The 24149-nt window shown below is 38.6% G+C and overlaps 1 protein-coding gene across 4 annotated transcripts in view; it reads left to right on the top strand.

Annotated features, from left to right (window-relative positions):
- The window catches only part of ERCC6L2 (ERCC excision repair 6 like 2), a 130823-nt gene that overhangs the window by 21000 nt on the left and 85674 nt on the right, over positions 1-24149 (top strand). For 3 of the 4 annotated variants that reach the window (XM_066368332.1, XM_066368331.1, XM_066368334.1), the window contains exon 4: positions 21885-22078. The exons of the other annotated variant lie outside the window; for it this stretch is intronic. In XM_066368332.1, the coding sequence (XP_066224429.1) occupies positions 21885-22078 (194 nt within the window). The remainder of the gene's footprint in view (positions 1-21884; positions 22079-24149) is intronic. 4 annotated transcript variants of the gene reach the window in all.

Raw genomic sequence — 24149 nt, 5'->3', positions numbered from 1 at the left:
CTTTTAATATACTGTTGAAGTTCATTTGTTAATATTTTGTTGAGGAATTTTGCATCTGTGTTCAGCAGGGATGTTGGTCTGTACATTTCTTTTCTTGTAATGTCTTTATCTGTTTTTGGTATTTTGGCCTCATAAAATGAAGTTGGAACTGTTCCTTTAAGAAAAGTTTAAGGAGAATTGGTATTCTTCTATAAGTGTTTAATAGAATTCACCATTGAAGCCATCCAGTCCTAGATTTTTCTTTGCTGGGAGATTTTTAGTTCCTGATTCAATCTCTTTACTAGTAGTCAGTCTGTTATGATTTTGTATTTTTTCACAATTCACTCTTGGTGGGTTGCATGTTTCTAAATATTCATTTCTTCTGGGTTATCTAATGTGTTGGTATATAATTGTTCATAGTATATTCTAGTGATCTTTTGTATTTCTATGTTGTTAGTCGACTGTCTTCTCTTTCATTTCTAGTATTATTTATTGCAGTCTTCTCTTTTCTTAGTCTAGCTAAAGATTTGTTAGTTTTCTTTATCTTTGTAAAAAATTAGCTTTTAGCTTAATTGATCTTAATTGTTTTTCTAGTCTCTTTTATTTATTCTCCACTCTGAATTTTTTTTTTTTTTTTGTATTTTTCTGAAGTTGGAAACGGGGAGGCAGTCAGACAGATTCCCGCATGCGCCCGACCGCGATCCACCTAGCATGCCCACCAGGGGGTGATGCTCTGCCCATTTAGGGTGTTGCTCTGCTGCAATCAGAGCCATTCTAGCACTTGAGGCAGAGGCCACAAAGCCATCCTCAGCGCCCAGGCCAACTTTGCTCCAATGGAGCCCTGGCTGCGGGAGGAGAGAGAGAGACAGAGAGGAAGGAGAGGGGGAGGGGTGGAGAAGCAGATGGGCGCTTCACCTGTGTGCCCTGGCCGGGAATCGAACCCAGGACTCCTGCACGCCAGGCCGATGCTCTATCACTGAGCCAACCAGCCAGGGCCTCCACTCTGACTTTTGTTATTTCCCTACTACTAACTTTGAGTTTGTTATTCTTTTTCTAGTTTATTGACTTTTTATGTGAGTTCTAGGTTTTTGAGATCTTCTTTTTTTCTTAATGTTAGCCTTTACCTTTAAACTTCCCTCCTAGAAGTGCTTTTGCTGCACCCCATAAGTTTTGATGTGTTGTGTTTTCATTTTTGTTTCAAGATATTTTTAAGATCTCTTTTGACCTGTTGGTTATTCAGGAGCAAATTGTTTGATCACCATGTATTTGTGATTTTTCAGTTTTTGTCTTCTAATTGAATTCTAGTTTCATACCATGTTGTTAGAAAAGGTTTTTGATATGATGTCAATCTTCTTAAACTTACTGACTTGTTTTGTGACCTGACATATTATCTATCCTGGAGAATGTTCCTTGTGTACTTGAGAAGAATGTGTATTTTGCAGCTTTTGGATGAAATGTTCTGTGTATGTCTGTTAGATCTGTGTGTTGTAATGTGTAGTTTAAATCCAATGTTTCTTGACTGAATTTTCATCTGTGCAATCTGTCCATTGTTGAAAGTGGGATATTCAAGTATTTTGCTATTATTGTATTGCTGTCATTTTTTCTCTTCAGATCTATTATTATTTGTTTTATATATTTAGGTATCCTGATGTTGAGGACATAAATATTTTAAATTGCTATAGCCTTTTGGTGAAATACACTATCTAATGACCTTCTTTGTCTCTTGTTACAGTGTTTGATTTAAAGTCTATTTTGTCTGACACAAATATAACTAACCCTACATTTTTTTTTTAATTTCCATTTGCATGGAGTATCCTTATCCTTTACTTTGTTTTCAGTCTATGTGCCCTTAAAGCTGAAGTCAGTCTCAGGTAGGCAGCATATAGTTGGGTTTTGGTTTTCTTTTTTATAATCCATTTAGTCACTCTGTGTCTTTTGATTAGAGAACTTAGTCCATTTACATTTAAAATGCCATTCCTTTTTATGACCCAGTCCTTTAAACAGCTTCTGCTTTGTTGAGTATTTTGTTATTATTGTTGTTTTGTTTGTTGTTTGTTGTTATCAGTTTTAGGTTCTAATCTAGGAAAACATATTTTTGAAATATTCTGTTATATAGGTACAGGATGAATTCTTCTTCAAGTAGAACAATTCTCATCTCCTCTCACACTGCTGGAGGTGCTCTTCCAGACATTTTACTAGTATTATTGATTTATTTTTATTATTTTGTTTCATTGGCATCAATAAATACATGTGTTTAGTTAAACATTTGCTCTGCTCCATAAAGTTTTTAATAGTATTATCAGTGACATCCTACAGTAAATCCAAAACAAAAATTATAATTTTGTGTGATGAAATTCTTAAAAGAAAAATTTGTATTGGTCCATTTCAAACTCTGAGCATTTTTTAAAAGACAGTCTATGAAATAACTAGAGAAGAAAGAAATCCTTTATACTGTATTTATTACGCTAATGCATAATTGCAATGGAATCCTGTCAAATTAATGTCGTAATTCCTTGAAAACATCCTTTTAATGAATTGAATGTTACACATTAAGGAGCGGTAGGTTTAAGGTATGTGTGTGATATGATACATCTCATATACATTTTTAAACTTTTGAAGTGTGAATAAATCATCTAAGAATGAATGAAATAGATGTTTTGAGCCAAGTATAAATTCCTAAAGGTAAAGACTCAAACTATGTATTTTCGATGTTGATTTTTGCAGTGATTTTTCAGATTTAGGATAAGATTGGACTCTAGTCTTTATGAAAATGAATCTTGTATGATAAAACTTTAGAGATTATAGGTAAAATTTTAATTGATATTAATGCAAAGGAGGAAGATTTTTCTAGCCATCACAATACCAGCATCAGAAGCAATTTCAGTGGACTGAACAAAAATATTTTTCCAGGATTTTATTTATTATGCATTATTTCTTTAGTACCTGATTTTTACTGAAAGGATTATCTTGCAAATGATGCTACTGTGAATATCCTTATGCATTTATCTTTGAAACTTTTGTTATAACTGTAGGTTAAATTCTTTTTTCTTGTTTTTTAAAATACTTTGTTTATTGATTTTAGAAAAGAGAGAAAGGCAGGAACGGGGAGGAGGTGTGGGAAGCATGAACTCATTGTTGCTTCTCATATGTGCCTTGACTGGGCAAGCACAAGGTTTCAAATTGGCAACCTCACCTTTCCAGGTTGACTCTTTATCCACTGTGCAACCACAGATCAGGCAAGTTAAATTCTTGGTACCAGAATTGTATAGTATGTGATACTGAAATTAATTATATATGCATATTACATTTTGATAGTTGGAGTCAAGCTGCCCTTTTAAGAGGTCTTGTCAGTTTGTATAATTTGTATAAGAGTATCTGTCTGGTTTCCACTTTTTCATCTGCCATAGTGATGGACAAAAAGAAATTTCTATGAGTCTGAGAGATTAGGAAAAGTATATCTTGCTTTGATTTCCATTCTTTAAGTTATGAGTGAGGTTGAACATTTTTCAGATGCTTAAAGAACATTTTTAATATCTTTGTTCATTTTTAAATCAAGTTCTAGTTTTTAATCATATTTCTTGGTTCATATCCTTAGTCATATATTCTAGAATTCAATCTTTTGTCTATTATATGTTTGGAAGTACTTCTATAGATTTTAAAAAATTAGATAAATATATCTGTCTTTATAGCTTCAAGGGGTTTTATCTACCTAGAAAGAAGTCTTTTGTACTCTGAGATTGTAAATTAGTTCACCCCTGATTCTTTTATAATGTGTAGATTTTATTTTATATGTTTATATCTTTACTTGAGCTATTGATAGAATTTATTTTGTTACAGGCAGTAACAAATACTCCAGTTTTATTCCCCCCCCCCCCAATGGTTAGCCAGTTATCTTAAAGTCATTTATTGAATAAGCCCTGTTTTTCATATTGATTTTAAGGGTCATTTTTGGGTAAAACTAAAACTCATTTATATATTTAGGCCTATTTCTAGACATATTGTTCTGTCCTATTCATTTATTTGCTCGATTCTCTTCTAGTGCTAAACAGTTATAATTATTTTAGCTTTAAAATAGGTTTTAAAATTTGGTGGGACTAGTTCTTTTCAAATTTTCTCAACTTTCTTCTAAAACTCTATTGATGTTTTAGTTGGTATTACATTTTATAGGTTTATATAGGGGGAATGAATCTTTTTACCATATAGATACTATATATCAAAGTTGTTCCTTTCCCCTCAAAATTTCTGGTTTTCTTCATATGTCTTGTCTCTGATTCATTAAGTTTCAGTAGGTATTCTATTTTGGGGAGTTCCTATTACAAATGAAAATTTAAAGATTGTATTTTCTAACTGGTTGTGTTTTTATGTGTTTTAAAGCCACATATATTTATAAATTCTACTTCTTTAGTTATTTGTTTATAATAGTTAATTTTTACTGTTTATTTAGAAGGTTTACTTATGTTTTCTGCAAATAATTATAATTTTAGTTGTCATTACAATTCTCATCTCTTATTTATGTCTCCTGTCTAATTACAAGTTATGATAATTATTGATTTGCTATTCATTGGTGGGATATTGGCTTATAATTTTCTGGTTTGATAGACTGTTTCTCTAGTTGTAGTAATATTATTATGCTGCTTTGATAAAAAGGATTTGGAGGGGCTCCTGACTAGAGTGGATTCTAAACTTAAATTCCCATTCATTAAATAATGAGAGTATTCCAAAGAAAAAGTTATCAATTATGCACAATGGGGTATGAATTAGATTGGAAATTTTTGAAAGAATTAAGACTGTAAAAGTTAAAAATATTACCAAAAGCATTGCAGAGAATATTCTTTAGAACTTTGGCATTTAGTTGTACACTTGTCATACAGTTTTCCCTTCGTATTCATGATTCCAAGATCCATAGTTACTTACCGTAAGTCCCTGATATAAAATGATGTAGAACAGTGCACACAGTCATCCCTCAACATTCGCTGATTCACAACTGCAGGTCAAAAATAGTGTTTTTGATCCACAGTTGGTTAAAGCCACAGATGTGAAACCTGGGGAGACAAAAGCCCAACTGTTTAGTGAAAAGAATCTGTGTATAGGTGGATCCACACTGTTCAAACCCGTTGTTCAAGGGTCAACTATATAGCAAACATTCCAATTTTATGGCACGTAATATATCTCTAAAACGGTGCGTTTTATTTTTCACCTTGATGTCTCACTTCTGCCGTGTGAAACCTTCATTATAGTTCTGTTAGTATGTCATTGTCCTCTTAATATGCAGTGCTATTTGCACCTTGGTATTGACATGCATGGTTTCATTTATTATTATTATTTTTTTCCCCAAAGTTTGAAGCGAGGAGGCAGTCAGACAGATTCCCGCGTGCGCACAACGGCGATCCACCCGGCATGCCCACCGGGGGCAATGCTCTGCCCATCTGGGGTGTTGCTCTGTTGCAGCCAGAGCCATTCTAGTGCCTAAGATGGAGGCCATGGAGCCATCCTCAGCACCCGGGCCAACTTTGCTCCAATTGAGCCTTGGTTGCAGGAGAGGAAAAGAGAGATGGAGAGGAAGGAGAGGGGGAGGGGTGGAGGGATGGAGAAGCAGATGGGTGCTTCTCCTGTGTGCCCTGGCCGGGAATCGAACCTGGGACTTCCATACGCCAGGCCGACACTCTACTGCTGAGCCAAACGGCCAGGGCCGATCAGCAAAAGATTTAACACCCTTATGTTGTATGAAGATTATAGAGCAAATTTTAATTTTATTTATATTATATATTAGATTTAATTTTGTTTCTTAGCTTCAGAATAAGAAATAGAGTTGTTTTGTGTGTACTGACGTAGCAGTTGGACAACACTGCTTTTCATTTTATTGTTTGGCTTCTTTTCCTAAAAATAGGCTTATGAAATACAATATTATCTATGGCATAATAGTAAACATTTAAAATTTTCATCTTACATACTCTTTCTGTACCTTGCAAACTCAGTTCTCTGACCTCTTTTAGTATTACTATTTAGTATGAACCATTTGATTTTCCTTTTACAATTTTGAAGACCAATAATGACTGTAAGAAATGTCAGTTTTAAACAAGAGTCTTGGCCTGCTATTTCTAGAAATCTTTAGTCATGCATCTTTGATAAATGACCCCTCAAGTGAAAAACTGCTCAAAATATTCAGAGGGAATTTGGACCTAACATTTTCATCTTGTAATATACAAAAAAGGGGGATACAGGGAGACTCTATAATTGGACTTAGTTTTTAGAACCCTAATTTTATATTTGAAAATAGGAGAAAAATAGAAGTTACAGCATAAACTCAAAAATATTTGAAATAAACCTGGCCAGGTAGCTCAGTCAGTTAGAGCATCGACCCTATACTCCAAGGTTGCTGGGTTGATCCCCAGTCAAGTCACATACAAGAATCAACCAATAAATGCATAAGTAAGTGGAACGATAAATTGATGTTTCTCTCTCTCTCTTTCTCTCTCCAATCAATCAATAAAATAAATACATAACTAAAGTATTTGAGATGAATCAAGTATGATGAGAGAGTACTTATATTATATGCTTGATAATGGAAAAAGGAACTCTCATATTTGGTAAGTTAATCTTGTGTTCTTTTTCTTTTCTCTTTCCAAAACAATAACAGATTTAACATCTTATAGCTGAGTGGTTTTCAACCACTGGTCACAGACCACTGCTGGTCTACCAGAAATTTTGTGTAGATCAGCAAAAGATTTTTTTTTTTTTTTTGTAATTTTCTGAAGCTGGAAACTGGGAGGCAGTCAGACAGACTCCCGCATGTGCCCGACCGGGATCCACCCGGCACGCCCACCAGGGGGCGATGCTCTGCCCATCTGGGGCGTTGCTCTGTTGCGACCAGAGCCACTCTAGCACCTGAGGCAGAGGCCATGGAGCCATCCCCAGCGCCTGGGCCATCTTTGCTCCAATGGAGCCTTGCTGCAGGAGGGGAAGAGAGAGAGAAGAAGGAGAGGGGGAGGGGTGGAGAAGCAGATGGGCGCTTCTCCTGTGTGCTGTGGCCGGAAATCGAACCCAGGACTTCCGCACACCAGGCTGACGCTCTACCACTGAGCCAACCGGCCAGGGCCGATCAGCAAAAGATTTAACACCCTTATGTTGTATGAAGATTATAGACCCTGTTCGCAGACCAGCATGAACTTTCTGGCAGACCGGCACTGGCCATGGACTGGCACTAGTCTGTGGACTGGTGGTTGAAAACCACTGTGTAGCTGGCCCTGGCCTGTTGGCTCAGTGGTAGAGCATCAGCCCGGCATGTGGATATCCTCAGTTTGATTCCCGGTCAAGGCACACAGGAGAAGCACCCATCTTCTTCTCCACCCCTCCCCCTCTCACGTCTCTCTTTTTTCTCTTTTCTCTCTCTCTCTCTCTTTCTCTCTCTCTCTCTCTTTATCTCTCCCTTCTCCTCCTGCAACCATGGCTTGATTGGAGCGAGTTGGCCCTGGGTGCTTAGTATGGCTCCATGACCTCTGCCTCAGGCCCTAAGAAGAGCTCAGTTGCTGAGCAACAGAGCAATGCCCCCTAGTGGGCTTGCCAAGTGGATCCTTGTTGGGGTACATGCAGGAGTCTCTCTCTGCCTCCCCTCCTCTCACTGAATAAAAAAAGGAAAGAAAAAAAGAAAAAATCCCCACTGTGTCACTGACAAAAGGCATAGCTAAAATATTCCACAGAAGAGAGAGAAGGAGTTAGAGTAGTATCATATTATTTTATTGTGAAACTCAAAATTTTCAGTATGTTTAATGGTTCATCTAAATCAAGTTGGACAAGTATAAAACGTTAGAAAAGAAACCTATAACCCCATTAAATATAATAGCTTAGGAGTAGTGGAAACACTAGGGAAAACACTAAACATTAAAATGGTTGATGACAGCAGGATTTAGGGTTGGTATGGGAAGGGTCAGTGGAACTTTGAAACATTCACAAGAAGACTAAACAGACATATGTTGATAGTTTTGACAAGGACTGCTTTGGGTGGAGTGTTAGGTAGGACAGAAGTCCCACTTTCATGAATTCACAAGAAAATAGGAGAAATAAGTATTGATAACTCCTGAGGATCATTGTTTTAAAGGAAGTAAAGTAGGGGAGGAAAGCTAGAAAGAGATGTAAAGTAAAAAGAAAGTTTTTGATATTCTTTTGTTTTTCAACCCTGGGAAATATTAAAACATGTTTGCTTGTGGATGGATGTTGTCAATTAAAAAGGGGAAGTTAATCATGTAGGGGAAATTGCAGGCAATTTCTGCAGGATTGTCATTAGGTTGTCAATGAAATAGGAGCTATTGTACACTGCTCACAAAAATTAGGGGATCAGGAATGTGCAGATACTTCAGTACTTTCAGCCTTTTGTATAGTGCATTTTCACCATGAAATAAATGTTGGTATCTCATTTGCATAATCAAGACAACTTTCTTTGACTTGTCATTTGCTTTTCTGATGTTCTTGTTTAATAAAAAAAAATGAAATAATTTTTTTATTCGCTTCATATTCATTTTGAAATATGCTATAATTTTTGTGAGCAGTATATACGTTCAGGGTTTGTCTTTCGATAAGAACAAGGGTATTTTATACATGGAACTGTGGAAGAGCAAAAGATACTGAAATAAATATGGGTAGGTTAGTAATATACAGGCACACCTTGGAGATATTGTGGGTTCAATTCCAGACTACTGCAGTACAGGAAATATTACAATAAGTGAGCCATAATCTTTTTGTTGGTGGAGGGTCTTGCCTTCAATTTGTAAATAAGCAACATTTGGGAAGTACAACAAAGCAAAGCAAAATAAAATGAGGTATGCTTGTAATGGTAAGAGAGATAGGGTTTTCTGAGGTTTTTGAAAATATTTTTTAATTTTTTAATTACTATTGACATATATTCTTTTCAGGTGTGCAACAGTGATTAGACGTTTATGAAACTTATAGGAATTGCATTGAATTTATAAATTGCTTTGGGCAATATAGACATTTTAATGAAGTTTATTCCTCCTATCAACGAACACAGTATATGCTTCCACTTGTTTGTATCTTCCTTGAACTCCTTTATCAATGTTTTATAATTTTTCGAGAACAAGTCTTTAACCTCCTTGGTTAAATTTACTCCTAGGTACTTTATTTTTTTTTTTGTTGCAATAGTAAATGAGATTGTTTTCTTAAGTTCTCTTTCAGACAGTTCATTGTTGGTGTATAAAAATGCCTCTGATTTCTGAATATTAATTTTATATCCTGCCACCTTGCTGAATTCAATTTTTACTGTGACTTTAGGGTTTTCTATGTACAGTATCATATTATCAGCAAATAATGATAGTTTTACTTCTTCTTTTCCAATTTGGATGCCTTTTATTTCTTCTTCTTGTCTGATTGCTGTGGCTAGGACTTCCAGAATTATATTGAATAAGAGTGGTGAAAGGGGGCACATCTGCCTTGTTCCTGATCTTAAGGGGATTGCTTTTAATTTTTGCCCATTGAGTATGATGTTGGCTGTGAGACTGTCATAGATGGCCTTTATCATGTTGAGGTATGTTCCCTGTATTCCCACTTTGCTGAGAGTTTTCATCATAAATGGGTGCTGGATTTTATCGAATGCTTTTTTTGCATCTATTGAAATTATCATGTTATTTTTCTCCTTCCTTTTGTTTATATGATGAATCATATTGATTTGTGAATATTGTACCAGCCTTGCCTCTCCAGAATAAATCCCATTTGATTATGCTGTATGATTTTTTTCATGTATTGCTGAATCCGGTTTACTAATATTTTGTTGAGAATTTTAGCATCTAAATTCATCAGGGATTTTTTTTCTTTGTATTGTCTTTGCCTGGTTTTGGAATGAGGATTATGCTCGCCTCATAAAAGGAAGTTGGAAGTCTTCCCTCCTCTTGAATTTTTTGAAATAGCTTGAGAAGGATAGAAGTTAGTTCTTCTTTGAATATTTGGTAGAATTTGCCTGTGAAGCCATCTGGCCCAGGGCTTTTGTTTGTTGTTTGAATCTCCTTTGTTGTAATTGATCTGTTTAAGTTTTCTGATTCTTCCAGATTGATTTTTGAAAGATTGTATGTTTCAAGGAATTTATCCATTTCACCTAGGTTGTCTAATTTTTTGGCATACAGTTTTTCATAGTATTTTCGTACAATCCTTTCTATTTCTTTTTTTTTTTTTTTTTTTTTTTTTTTTTTCTTTTTTTTTTTCTTTTTTTTTTTTTCTTTCAAGCTGGAAACAGGGAGAGACAGTCAGACAGACTCCCGCATGCGCCCGACCGGGATCCACCCGGCACGCCCACCAGGGGCGACGCTCTGCCCACCAGGGGGCGATGCTCTGCCCATCCTGGGTGTCGCCATGTTGCGACCAGAGCCACTCTAGCGCCTGAGGCAGGGGCCACAGAGCCATCCCCAGCGCCCGGGCCATCTTTGCTCCAATGGAGCCTTGGCTGCGGGAGGGGAAGGGAGAGACAGAGAGGAAAGTGCGGCGGAGGGGTGGAGAAGCAAATGAGCGCTTCTCCTGTGTGCCCTGGCCGGGAATCGAACCCGGGTCCTCCGCACGCTAGGCCGACGCTCTACCACTGAGCCAACCGGCCAGGGCCCAATCCTTTCTATTTCTGTTGTGTCAGTTGTTACTTCTCCACTCTTATTTCTAATTTTATTTATTTGAGTCCTCCCTTTTTTTCTTGGTGAGTCTGGTTAAAGGTTCATCAATCTTTTTTACCTTTTCAAAGAACCAGCTCTTGGTTTCATTGATCTTCTGTATTGTTTTTTTAGCCTCTATGTCATTTATTTTTCTCTCTGATCTTTATTATTTCCTTCCTTCTACTACCTCTGGGCTTTATTTGCTGCTCTTTTTCTAGTTATTTTAGATGCAGGGTCAAGTTGTTTATCTGAGCTTTTTCTAGCTTCTTAAAGTGTGCCTGTAGTGCTACGAACTTCCCTCCAGGACTGCTTTTGCTGTGTCCCATAAATTTTGAGTTGTTGTATGTTCATTTTCATTTGTTTCAAGGAAATTTTTTATTTCTTCCTTGATCTCATTGTTAACCCATTTGTTATTTAATAACATGCTATTTAGTTTCCAAGTGTTTGATTTTTTTTCAGTTTTTCTATTGTAGTTGATTTCTAGTTTTATGCCATTGTGATCAAGAAAATGCTTGATATGATTTCAGTCTTCTTAAATTTATTGAAACTCGTTTTGTGCCCTAACATGTGGTCTATCCTAGAGAATGTACCATGAGCAGTTAAAAAGAATGTATATTCTGCTGCTTAAGGGTGAAAGGTTCTGAAGATATCTATTAAATCCAGTTGATCTAGTGTATCCTTTAAGGCTGCTGTTTCTTTGTTAATTTTCTTTCTTGAAGATCTATGCAGTGATGTTAGTGGGATATTGAAATCCCCTACTATTATAGTATTGCTATTGATCTTGCTCCTTAATGTCCATCAAAATCTTCTTTATATATTTAGGTGCTCCTATATTAGGTGCATAGATATTTATAATGGTTGTATCTTCCTGTTGGATTGTTCCCTTTATCATTATGTAGTGACTTTTTTTTATCCCTTACTATAGCCTTTGTTTTAAAGTCTATTTTGTCAGATAGAAGTATTGCTACCCCAGCTTTTTATTTCCATTTGCATGAAATATTTTTTCCATCCCTTCAATTTCAGTCTATCTGTATCTTTTGTTTTGAAGTGTGTCTCTTGTAGACAGCATTTGTATGCATCCTGTTTTCTTATCCATGCAGCTGCCCTATGTCTTTTGATTGGAGCATTTAATCCATTTACATTTGTTTATTATTGATATACAGTTGTTTATTGCCAATTTGTTCTTTACATCTATATTCCTCTTTTACTAGATTTACTACCCCCCCCTTGTTCTGTTTACAACAGGCCCCTTAATATTTCTTGTAGCATTGGTTTGGTTGTAATGAATTCCTTGAGCGTTTTTTGTGTTTTTTTTTTGACTGGGAAACTTTTTATTTCTCCTTCAATTTTAAACGATAGCCTTGTTGGATAAAGAAGTCTTGGTTGCAGGCTCTTGTTTTACATTACTTTGAATATTTTTACCATTCCCTTCTGGCCTCAAGTGTTTCTGTTGAAAAGTCAGATGTCGGCCTGACCTGTGGTGCCGCAGTGGATAAAGCGTCGACCTGGAAATGCTGAGGTCGCCAGTTCAAAACCCTGGGCTTGCCTGGTCAAGGCACATATGGGAGTTGATGCTTCCAGCTCCTCCCCCCTTCTCTCTCTCTGTCTTTCTCTCTCCTCTCTCTCCCTCTCTGTCTCTCTCCTCTCTAAAATGAATAAATAAAATTTAAAAAAATTAAAAAAAAAAAGAAAAGTCAGATGTCATCCTTATGGGGGCTCCTTTGTAGGTGATTAACTGCTTTTCTCTTACAGCTTTTAGTTTTATTTCTTTATCTCTTAGCTTTGCTATTTTAATTATGATGTGTCTTGGTGTAGGTCTCTTTGAGTTCCTCTTTAATGGGATTCTCAGTGCTTCTTGAACTTGTGCGACTTTTTCCTTCATCAATTTAGGGAAGTTTTCAGCTATGATTTCTTCAATCAAGTTCTCTATCTCCTGTTCTTTCTCTTCTCCTTCAGGAACTCCTTGTATGCGGATATTGTTTCTCTTCATATTGTCACAGAGCTATCTTAGAGTTTCCTCAGACTTTTTGATCCTTTTTTCTTTTTGCTGTTCTGCTTCCATGCTTTCGTTTATCTTGTCCTCTAAGTTGCTGATTTTATCCTCTTCCTCATCCAGCCTGCTTTTAATTCCTTCTAGATGCAGTCTTCATTTCTGATATTGTATTTGTCATTTGTTTGATACTTTTTTATGATATCAATGTCCTTTTTGATGCTTGCTATCTCTTTATTTAGGTGCTTATTTTGTCCGTTTATTGTTTTTCTAAGATCCCTGAGCATCCTAACAATTATTATTCTAAACTCTACATCTGGTATCTTGGTTATTTCCATCTCATTCAGTTCTTTTTCTGAGGATTTCTCTTGTTGATTCATTTGGATTGAATTTCTCTGTCTTCCCATTTTGTCTCTCTATAGATTGCGAATGTGCTGTTTGTATAGCTAGCTGTGTATAGGGTTGGTGTTGTCTGCCTCCAACTTTCAGTTGTGTTGTTGTTTCTAGATCTTCTTGGGTTGGCCTCAGCTGTTGTTTGTAATCTGCTCTGGGCTACTTGTCTGCTCTACTGCTCTTTTTGCTATTTGTGTCAGCATTTTCTATGCCTTATCTGGGTCAGGTGTGAGGAGCCCTTCCTTACAATACCACTCTAACTAGGATTGTTAGGTCCTGAACTGATGCTCTCAGTATCTGGCCACTGGATGTGCCAGCCCTGGACCTTTCTGGCTGGAACTTGACACAGACCAGTGGGGGGTAACTGCTTAAGACTGGCCCTTAGCATCCTTCTAGGAGCTACAGGCAGTCCAGAATTGTAGCTGCCTCTACTGAGCCCAGATGCTCTTGTAAATATCAGCTGCACTCCTAGGCAGGTTTTTATTTATTCTTAGCCAGTGTGTGTGGCTTCTCTGTTCCTGAGGTGTGGTCTGTCTGCTGGCCTGCCACTGCCACTTCCTCCTTGGGCACTTGGGCACTGGCACTGCCGGGTGTGCGGGCTTGTGGGCCGCAGCTCAGGCTGCTCCATGTGTATGTGGGCCACTTCGCTGGGCTCTGCCCCTCATGGGCGCACTGGCCACCTCGCCCGGCTCAGCCCCTTGCCTCCACTGCTGTGCAGGCTGCCTCGCCAGGTTCTGCCCCCCACCGCCACACCGCCGAGGGCCAAGCACCAAGGCCACTGCCATATCCAGGCCCTCCTGCCCTTTGGAGGGTACTCAGCAGTTTGGGGGGCAGGGTAGCCCAGACCTCAGCACTCAAAACCTGCATCCTTGATGTGCCTCCTGCTTCTAAGCAACTCTTTGCCCTGACTGGAGCAGGAGAGCCTCTGGTGGACAGGGTAATTGCTTCCCTTTCCTGGCATTGGTTTTTCCAGGAAAAATGGCCAGTTTAGGTTTGGGGAGTGACCTAGTTGAGGAGTCAGGGTGGCTGTCCTCCACAGTCTCTCCCTGTGTCCCCAAGACTACACTCTCTTCTCACAACTCCAGTCCTCTCAGGGCTCCCCACTTTGGAGCCCCGGGTAAGTGGCTGTGAACAAGGTTTTCTGTGCAGTTCCTTTAAGACGGAGCCTAGGTCTAAGAGTTCTGTCTCCCTCTTGCAAACAGTAACCCAGCTCTTTTTTCAGCTAAATACTATCCATATGCCTCCTCTAGTCTCTGGGGTGCCAGGCTGGGGTTCCGGTCCTGGGTCTGTGGATCCACAACTCTCTGGGCAACCCACCCCACTGTGAGAGACCCTCTGGGCCACCTTTAACTCCTGGGAGCGGGGCATCTCTGCCTTTCCTACCAGTCTCACTCTGTGTGGTTTCTTTGGTGATGCTTGGTTATAGATTCCTCTTAGTTTAGTCCAAAGTTGGTTTTTCAAGGTGGTTGTTCCTAAGTTAAGTTGTAATCCACTTTGGTTCTGGGAGGTGAGAGTTGTAACGTCTGCCTACTCCATCACCATTTTCTTTTCCCAATTTGTACTTCTTAATCCCTCCCCCTTTTTCACCTTTCCCTTCAATCTCTCTCCGGTCTAGCAACCACCAAAATGTTCTCTGTGTCTATGAGTTTGTTTCTTTTTCTGTTTTGTTTGTTTCTTTTGTTTTTCAGATGTCACATATAAATTAAATCATATGGTATTTTTCTTTGAAATACTTCACTTAGCATATCACCCTATTGATCCATTCATATTGTTGCAGATGGCAAGATTTCATTCTTTTTATGGCTAAGTAATATTCTATTGTATATTCGTACTACTTCTTCTTTATCCATTTGTCTATTGATGGTCACTTAGGTTGCTTCCATATCTTGGCTATTATAAATAATGCTGCAATGAACATATGGATGCATATGTCTTTTCAATTTAGTGTTTTGGGTTTCTTTGGATAAATACCCAGAAGTGAAATTGCTGGTTCTTCTTCTTTTATTTTTAAATGGAATTTTATTGAGGTAACACTGATTAATAATTATACAGGTTTCAGGTGCCCAATTCTTCAACACATCTCTGTACATTGTATTGTTTGTTCACTACCCACCCCCACCAAGTCAGTCAAGTCTTCATTGATTACTGTTTATCACTCCTATATCCTTGTCCACCTCCCTCCTTTCCCAGGCATTACCACACTGCATAACCTTTGTTTTAAAGTCTATTTGCCTGATATAAGTATTGCTACCCCAGATTTTCTTTTCACTTCCATTTTCATGAAATATTTTTGCCATCCTTTATTTCAGCTTGTGTCTTTTGATCTGAAGTGAATCTCTTGTAGACAGCATATATAAGGGTCTTATTTTATTTATTCAGCTTCTCTACTTCTTTTGATTGGAGCATATAATCCAGGGGTCCCCAAACTTTTTACACAGGGGGCCAGTTCACTGTCCCTCAGACCATTGGAGGGCCGGACTAAAAAAAAAACTATGAAAAAATCACTATGCACACTGCACATATCTTATTTTAAAGTAAAAAAACAAAATGGGAACAAATACAATATTTAAAATAAAGAACAAGTAAATTTAAATCAACAAACTGACCAGTATTTCAATGGGAACTATGCTCCTCTCACTGACCACCAATGAAAGAGGTGCCCTTTCCAGAAGTGTGGCGGGGGCCGGATAAATGGCCTCAGGGGGCTGCATGTGGCCCGCGGGCTGTAGTTTGGGGACCCCTGATATAATCCATTTACACTTAAAGTAATTGTTGATAGATGTGTAGTAGTTATTGCCATTTTATTATTTATATTTTTTATCCTTTTTTTCTTCTTAAAGAAATCCCTTTAACATTTTTTATAATACTGGTTTGGTGGTAATGAACTTCTTTATTTTTTTATTTTCTTCATTTCCAAGTGAGAAGAGGGGAGATAGAGAGACAGACTCCCACATGCACCCTGACTGGGATCCACCCAGCAACCCCTGTCTGGGGCCGATGCTTTGCCCATCTGGCACCATACTCACAACTGAGCTATTTTTAGTGCCTGAGGTGGAGATTCCATGGAAACATTCTCAGTGCCAGGGGCCAATGTGCTTGAATCAGTTGAGCCATGGCTGCAGGAGGGGAAGAGAGAGAGAGAGAGAGAGAGAGAAAGAGAAAGAGAAGGGAGTGGGGAGGGGTGAAGAAGCAGATGATCTCCTGTGTGCCCTGAATGGGAATTGAACCCAGGACATCCACATACTGGGCTGATGTTCTACCACTGAGCCAACTGGCCAGAGCCTTCTTGAGCTTTTTATTGTGTGGGAAGGTCTTTATCTGTCTTTCAATTCTAAATGATAGCCTTGCTGTGTAGAGTAATCTTGGTTGTATTTCCTAGCTTTTCAAATTTTTTACTTTCTTGTGCCAGTGCCCTCTGGCTTTTAGAGTCTCTTTTGAGAAGTCAGCTAATAGTCTTATGGGAGCTCCCTTGTAGGTAACTAACTACTTTTCTCTTGCTGCTTTTCAGATTCTCCCTTTGTCTTTAAACTTTGACATTTTAATTATGATGTGTCTTGGTGTGGGCCTTTTTGGGTTCATCTTGTTTGGAACTCTCTGCACTTCCAGGGCTTGTATATATATTTTCTTTGCCAGGATAGAGAAGTTTTTCATCATTATTTCTTCAAATAGGTTTTAATTCCTTCATCTCTCTCTTCTCTTTCCAGCATCCCTATGATGTGAATGTTGTTATGCTTGATGGTGTCCCAGAGGCCTCTTAAACTGTTCTCAGATTTTGTAGGTTATTTTTTTCTTTTTTCTCTCCTGATTGGGTGTTTTCTACTACTTTATTTTCCAAATTGCTGATTCGGTCCTCTGCTTCATCTAATCTCTTAATTTCAGTTATTGTATTCTTAATTTCTGATCTTATTTTTTATATTTTCTATCCCTTTTTTAATGTTTTCTCTTTGTTCTCACTGAGTTCATTGAGCATCTTTATTTATTTATTTATTTATTTATTTATTTATTTATTTATTGTATTTTTCTGAAGTTGGAAACAGGGAGGTAGTCAGACTTCCGCATGCGCCCGACCGGGATCCACCTGGCACACCCACCAGGGGGTGATGCTCTGCCCATCTGGGGCATTGTTCTGTTGCAACCAGAGCCATTCTAACACCTGAGGCAGAGGCCACAGAGCCATCCTCAGCACCCGGGCCGACTTTGCTCCAATGGAGCCTTGGCTGTGGGAGGGGAAGAGAGAGACAGAGAGGAAGGAGAGGGGGAGGGGTGGAGAAGCAGATGGGTACTTCTCCTGTGTGCCCTGGCCGGGAATTGAACCCTGGACTCCTGCACGCCAGGCCGACGCTCTACCACTGAGCCAACCAGCCAGGGCCTCATTGAGCATCTTTATAACTAGTGTTTTGAACTCTGCAGCTGATAGAAAGCTTGTCTCTATTTTGTTCAGTTCTCTATTTCTAGAGTTTTGTTCTCTTCTTTCATTTGAGATATATCTTTGACTCCTTATTTTGGCTGCTTTCTTGTGTTTGTTTCTATGTATTAGGAATAGACCTGCTATGTCTTTCAGTCTTGGTTGAGTGGCATTATATATAGTAGGTGTCCTGCAGGGCCAAATGGTGCATTCTCCCTGGTCATCTGAGCTGGGTGCTCCAAGGCTGTGCTTTGTGTGGGTTGTGTGTACCCTTGTGTCTTATTTGAAACTTGATTGCTGTTGTCATGTCAAGGGGAGGGATTGATCCTCAGGCTGACTGGTTGTAAGAACTGGCCATGACTGCTACTGTGCAAACGACCTTATGGAACAGGATTCACTTTAGCGGGGCTCTGGTGCTTGCCAAGTCAGCCCTTTGGGTGTGTCATTTGTGGAGGTAGTTGGGTGGTGCTCTGGTGTGGTCTGAAGCTGGCCATTGGGTGTGTTGGTTTTGGAGTGACTTGGGAGAGGCTCTGGTACAGGCCAACATCATCCATTGCCTGTGTGCCCTGCCAGAGACACATGGTATGAGCTGTGAATCAAGGCCAACTTGCTACTTGTGTGGGGCTAAGCTGTGAATCAAGGCCAACTGATGCTTGGGGCTGCTTAGCAAGAAGTACTCAGCACACTGAGGTGAGATGCTGCTTGTTTGAGGTTTGCAAACCTGCAAGTGATTTTAGGAATGTATGCAAAATCCATAGCATGAGTCATGAAAGGTTGTTTGTATGGAAAAACCACTGGAATCAGTTTGGGTAGGCCCAAAATTTGGTGGAGTGGAGTTTTAGGGAATTACTAGTATGAGGTGAATGGTGTTAGCTAGGTTGATGGAGACTCATATATGGCTGGGTGGGTGGAGTGCTCAACAAAGGAACAAAGTGCCTCTTCCAGCACTTCTGTCAGGGAGAAAGCTGCTTCTCCAATCCACAACCTGAAGCCAGACAATTCAGTTTCTCCTGTATGTCCCTGACACCTTTTAAGATGCTGCCCCAGTACTGGAACTTGGAATGAGTGGATCTATCAGCAATAACTTCACATGCTGGCCCTTTAAGAAGAACACTTGAGACTCTAGCCTCACTCAGCCATAATTGCCACTGCTCTTCACATAAGAGAAGTTATGGGGAATTCTCTTCCTGGCACTAAAACTCTGGACTTGGAAGCCTACTGTGGGGCTGAAACCCCTTGCTCCTCAGGGAGTCCTCCTCAACCCAGAAACTCCTTCTGGTTTTTAGCTCATACTCTTTGGTTCAGATTAGTTCAGTCTGTTCAGCATCTCTCCCCTTTCTATCAGTCCCAGTATATCCTTAGTCATAGGGCTTTCGTTCAGCTAGAATTTAGGCAATTATCAGTGATGGTTGTTCTATAGCCGGGGTAGGGAACCTATGGCTCATGAGCCAGATGTGGCTCTTTTGATGGCTGCATCTGGCTTGCAGACAAATCTTTAATAAAAAAATAATAACGTTAAAAATATAAAACATTCTCATGTATTACAATCCATTCATTTCCTACCGCTCATGCTCATGGTTGCGGGTGGCTGGAGCCAATCACAGTTGTCCTCCGGGACAACACCAAATTTTTATTGGATAATGCGTAATGTACACAGGTCGTTGTGAGGTTAGAAAGTAAATTTCCCTCCTTTTAATCAAGTAGTCAGCTAGCTAATTGCAGAAACCCTTTTGACAAAGAAGGCTAAAAGAATAAAAGATGAGGAGTATCGAACTTTTCAGCAGGTATGGACAGAGGAATTCACCTTTGTGGAGAGAGCAGGTTCTGCAGTGTATCTAATATGCAATGATAAAATTGCATCAATGAAACGGTCAAATATAAAGCAGCACTTCAACACATGCCATACTACATTTGCATCGAAATATCCAGCGGCGGACAGCAGGAAGAAAGCATGTCAAGAGCTACTGTGCAGAGTGCAAGCTAGTCAGCAGCAACTCCGTGTTTGGACCCAACAAGGTGACTGGAATTTGGCTAGCTTTGCTGGTGCTTTAGCAATTGTGAGAAACGGAAAACCATTCACAGATGGGGAGTATGCCAAAACATTCATGCTTGATGTTGCCAATGAACTTTTTGACAACTTTTCGGGTAAAGACAAGATAATCAAACAAATAAAAGACACGCCTCTGTCGGCAAGAACTGTTCGCAATCGTACCATCATGATGGCAAATCAGATTGAGGCAACACAAGTGAAGAACATAAATGCAGCACCATTCTTTTCTCTCGCTTTGGATGAGTCAACAGATGTAAGCCCTTTATCCCAGTTCAGCGTGATTGCAAGGTATGTTGTCGGTGACACACCATGTGAGGAAAGTCTTGCTGTTTTGCCTATGAAAGAGACAACAAGAGGGGAGGATTTATTCAAGTCTTTCACTGAGTTCACTAAAGAAAAAAAATCTACTGATGGATAAACTTATTTCGGTTTGTACTGATTGTGCTCCATGCATAGTGGGGAAAAACAGGATTCGTAGAGCTTCTTCCTGAACATGAAAAGAGACCCATCCTGAGTTTTCACTGCATCCTACATCAGGAGGCGCTTTGTGCTCAGATGTGTGGCGAGCAGTTTGATGAGTTGATGTCGCTGGTCATTCGGGTGGTTAACTTTATTGTTGCTCAAGCTTTAAATGATTGCCAGTTTAAAACACTGCTGGATGAAGTTAAGAATAATTATCCTGGTCTGCTTCTGCACAGTAATGTGCGTTGATTGTCAAGAGGGAAGGTGCTCAGCCATTTCATGGCTTGTCTGAGCGAAATCCTGACTTTTCTTGAAATGAAAAACATCAAGCATCCTGAGTTAGCTAACACTGAGTGGCTCCTGAAGTTCTACTATCTCATGGACATGACTGAACATCTGAACCAGCTCAATGTGAAAATGCAAGGCATTGAAAATACAATCTTATCCCTTCAACAAGCAGTGTTTGCATTTGAAAACAAGCTGGAACTCTTCATCGCCAACATTGAAACAGGTCGTTTACTACACTTTGAAACTCTGGGAGAGTTTAAAGATGCATGCACAGCAAGTGACCCTGCTCAACATCTTGATCTCCAGCAGCTAGTGGGCTTCACATCTAATCTCCTGCAGTCATTCAAAGCGCACTTTGGAGAATTTCGTGAGCACATTCGTCTTTTTAAGTTCATCACCCATCCACACGAGTGTGCAGTGGACAGCGCCGACCTGAGTTACATCCCTGGTGTCTCCGTCAGAGATTTTGAGCTACAAGCTGCTGACCTGAAGGCCTCAGACATGTGGGTGAATAAGTTCAAGTCACTGAATGAAGATTTGGAAAGACTTGCACGACAGCAAGCAGAGTTGGCGAGCAAACACTAGTGGGAAGAAATGAAAAAACTTCAACCCGTGGACCAGCTGATTGCCAAAACTTGGAACGCACTTTCCGTCACATACCACACACTGCAGCGTGTGAGTATTGCTGTACTGACAATGTTTGCCTCTACATATGCATGTGAGCAGTCTTTCTCACATCTAAAAAACATTAAGACCAACCTACGATAACATTTAATGGATGGAAGTCTCAACGCCTGCATGAAGCTTAACCTCACCACGTATCAACCAGACTACAAAGCCATCAGCAAAACCATGCAGCACCAGAAGTCGCATTAATGATAAGAAGTACTTTATTCATCATTGGTTAGCAACAGCATAACAACGTTATTAAAAAGAATTCAAAGACTTATTGTACTTTAAAAGTGTTGGTCTTACGTAAAATGCACGTTTACTTGTATTTAGTGTTAAACATATTGTATGGCTCTCACGGAATTACATTTTAAAATATGTGGCGTTCATGGCTCTCTCAGCCAAAAAGGTTCTGTAGTTTAGTTGTAATTTGATGTGGCCATGGGAGGAGGCAAGCACAACGTTTACCTACTTTGCCATCTTGACTGGAAACTCCAGGGTTTTCTTCTAAATGCTTTGATTTTCCAGTGAATTTTCCAGGTCTTCAACTGACAGTATCTGAGGTAGGGAGGAGGAAATGGACTAGGGAAATAAAAAGGAAAGAGAGCTCCAGAAGACTATATATGTATTTTAAGAAAAATATCTAGATGCTTTGCATATTTATATTACCTCTTTTGCCCTTGAAGTCGTTGTTGGGATCGTGACCAGACCTTTTCTCTGTTTTGTAAAATTACTTCTCTCTTATCTCTCAACTCCTTTGGGGAGTGGGGGTAAAAATAGCTATTCCTTTGGATAAGGTTAAGCTTCTATTTTGTCCTAATAAAAAGTTAACAGTGATGTATTTTTTATTGTCTCCTACCTCCAGATATATCAGATTTCTTTGTTGTATTTAATATTATTAACTGCAGTGTCAAAAAATAAAAAATAAGGCTATTGATATTCTGGATTTTACTTTGGGGTTCTTTTTCATTTTCAGAAAATATATCAGAAATTTTTTTCTTCTTTTAGATGTTCTTAATAGTTGCTCCTCTTTCTGTCCTTTACAACTGGAAAGATGAGTTGGATACCTGGGGATATTTCAGAGTCACTGTTTTACATGGTAACAAAAAAGACAATGAACTGATTCGTGTGAAGCAAGGGAAATGTGAAATTGCTCTAATAACTTATGAAACACTGCGCCTATGTCTGGATGAACTTAACAGGTAATTTCAATAATGGGAATGGTTATATTATTATTCTGCTTACATCAATTGTATTTATCCCTTTATATTGTAATTTTTTTGAAAAGCTCAAATTCTATAGCATGATTTAATTTCATCTCAGTATTATTGAGACTGACAGTCTATGATAATTAACTTCTTTTCTAAGAAGGAAAAAGGTGCATCAGATTTTCCAGTTTCTTATTTTATTTCCTCTATTACTTCTCCAAATAGTGCCTGTTAAAAAATACTGAGATTTGTTCTAAATCTCATATACAACCTTGTTTGTATATGGTGACTCAATACTAAGATAGTCATTTTCATGAATGATTTTAATTAGGAGAGTCTGTTGTGAATGTAGAGTAGCTAAAAATACATATATAAATATATTGAGAACTGCTGTTCCATTTTTCCTGTATCTTTGCTAACACTTGATATTGTCAATCTTTTTTATTATAGCCATTCAAATGGGTTTGAAGTGGTATCTTATGGTTTTTATTTGCAGTTCTGTAATGACCAATGATGTTGAGAGACTTCCCGTTTGCTTATTTGCCATTTGTATATCTTTGTTGGTGAAGTACTATTAAAATCTTTACCCAGCTTTTAAATTGGATGGTTTTGGCTTGTGTTGAGTTGTAATAGTTTTTTATACTTTTTGTTATGATTTGCAACTGTTTTCTCCCAGTTTGCATAATGTCTTGTCATTTTTAAGAAAAGATATTTATTTTATTGATTTTAGAGAGGAAGGGAAGAGCGAGGAAGAGACAGGAAAATATCGATCTGTTCCTGTATGTGCCCCGACCGGGGATCAAATCAGCAACCTTTGCGCTTCAGGAGAGTGCTCCAACCAACCAAGTTATCTGGCTGGGGCTTGTCATTTTCTTAATGATATCTTTAACCCTTTGAGTAGTGAGTTTTTTTCATGCTTGCTGACTCCTCCCTCCCCCAGGAGTGAGGTTTTGTGTTTTTTTTTCAAAAAAAGAAATTAGTTCCAGATCCAGCTTTATTAACTTAAAATTGTGTTTGTTTGATAACCAATTTATAGAAACAAGAAGAATATACATTTGCTTTTTTTAAATGTTGCCTTACACATTTTTAAAATAAATTGATCCTACTCTGGATGGTCAGGAGGCTCAAGGATGTACATTAATGTTCTTATTACTCAAAGAGTTAAGACAAAGAGCAAAAATTTTTAACTTTGATGAAGTCCAACTTACTAAGTTTTTTTGGTGTGATATCTAAGAAATGTATGCCTAACTCAGTCACAAAATTTTTTTCTTATGTTTTATAAATATTACAGTTTTGGCTCTTATATTTAGTTCTGTGATCTATTTTGAGTTAAATTTTGTGTATGGTATGAAAAGTGGAGCTGCAAAAAATACCTTTTCTTCCACCTTCTAATTTCTAATAGCCGGGCTAATAATCAAATTGACATGAGACAGATTAACAAGAGAAAATGTCCAAAATTTATTATGGATGTACATTTGGGGGTGCCACAAGATACAGAACCTGAAGACGCACTGGGCAGTTGAGCTGTGTAAGCTGTTTTGCACAAAGTAGTGGGAGGGTGGGCGTCTGAGATTTCAAAGGAAAAAGAAGCAACTTCCAGGTAGACAAGAAAGAGCAAACATGGCAAATAAATTCTTGCTGGGCCACCAGAAATAATGGGACACAAAGGGGAATTTGGTGGGCAGATTTTGTTGGGTCCTCCCTGTTTGTCACATGTGATTCATTTGTGCTAAGGTGGTTATGCAAGGTGCATGTGATCAGGTTCCCTTCCTGAAGTAGGTTTTTCTATCTGAATTCCTTTAGGTAGGAAAGGGGAGGGTCCAAGGTTCTTTTTGAGTCTCGTTTCTTAATACTCAGTTTAAAATCAGTATCCCAAAGGCATACTTTGGGACGGCAAAAATTTGGTTCCCCTCATAAATAAGGGTCTAACTTATTTTTTTTTCATAGAACTTTTTGGGTTTTTACTTATTCAATGTTTTATACTCAGTCATAGTCATTCTTAATGATGATCAAATTTTGCGGTTAACCTGGATCTTATCCTTTACACATGCCCCCAATTTGTCTT

Source organism: Saccopteryx leptura, chromosome 2, assembly GCF_036850995.1.
Source record: "Saccopteryx leptura isolate mSacLep1 chromosome 2, mSacLep1_pri_phased_curated, whole genome shotgun sequence".
NCBI classification, from domain to species: domain Eukaryota; kingdom Metazoa; phylum Chordata; class Mammalia; order Chiroptera; family Emballonuridae; genus Saccopteryx; species Saccopteryx leptura.
The sequence above is the reverse complement of the archived record's forward strand: the minus strand, read 5'-3'. Positions and strand labels throughout refer to the sequence as shown.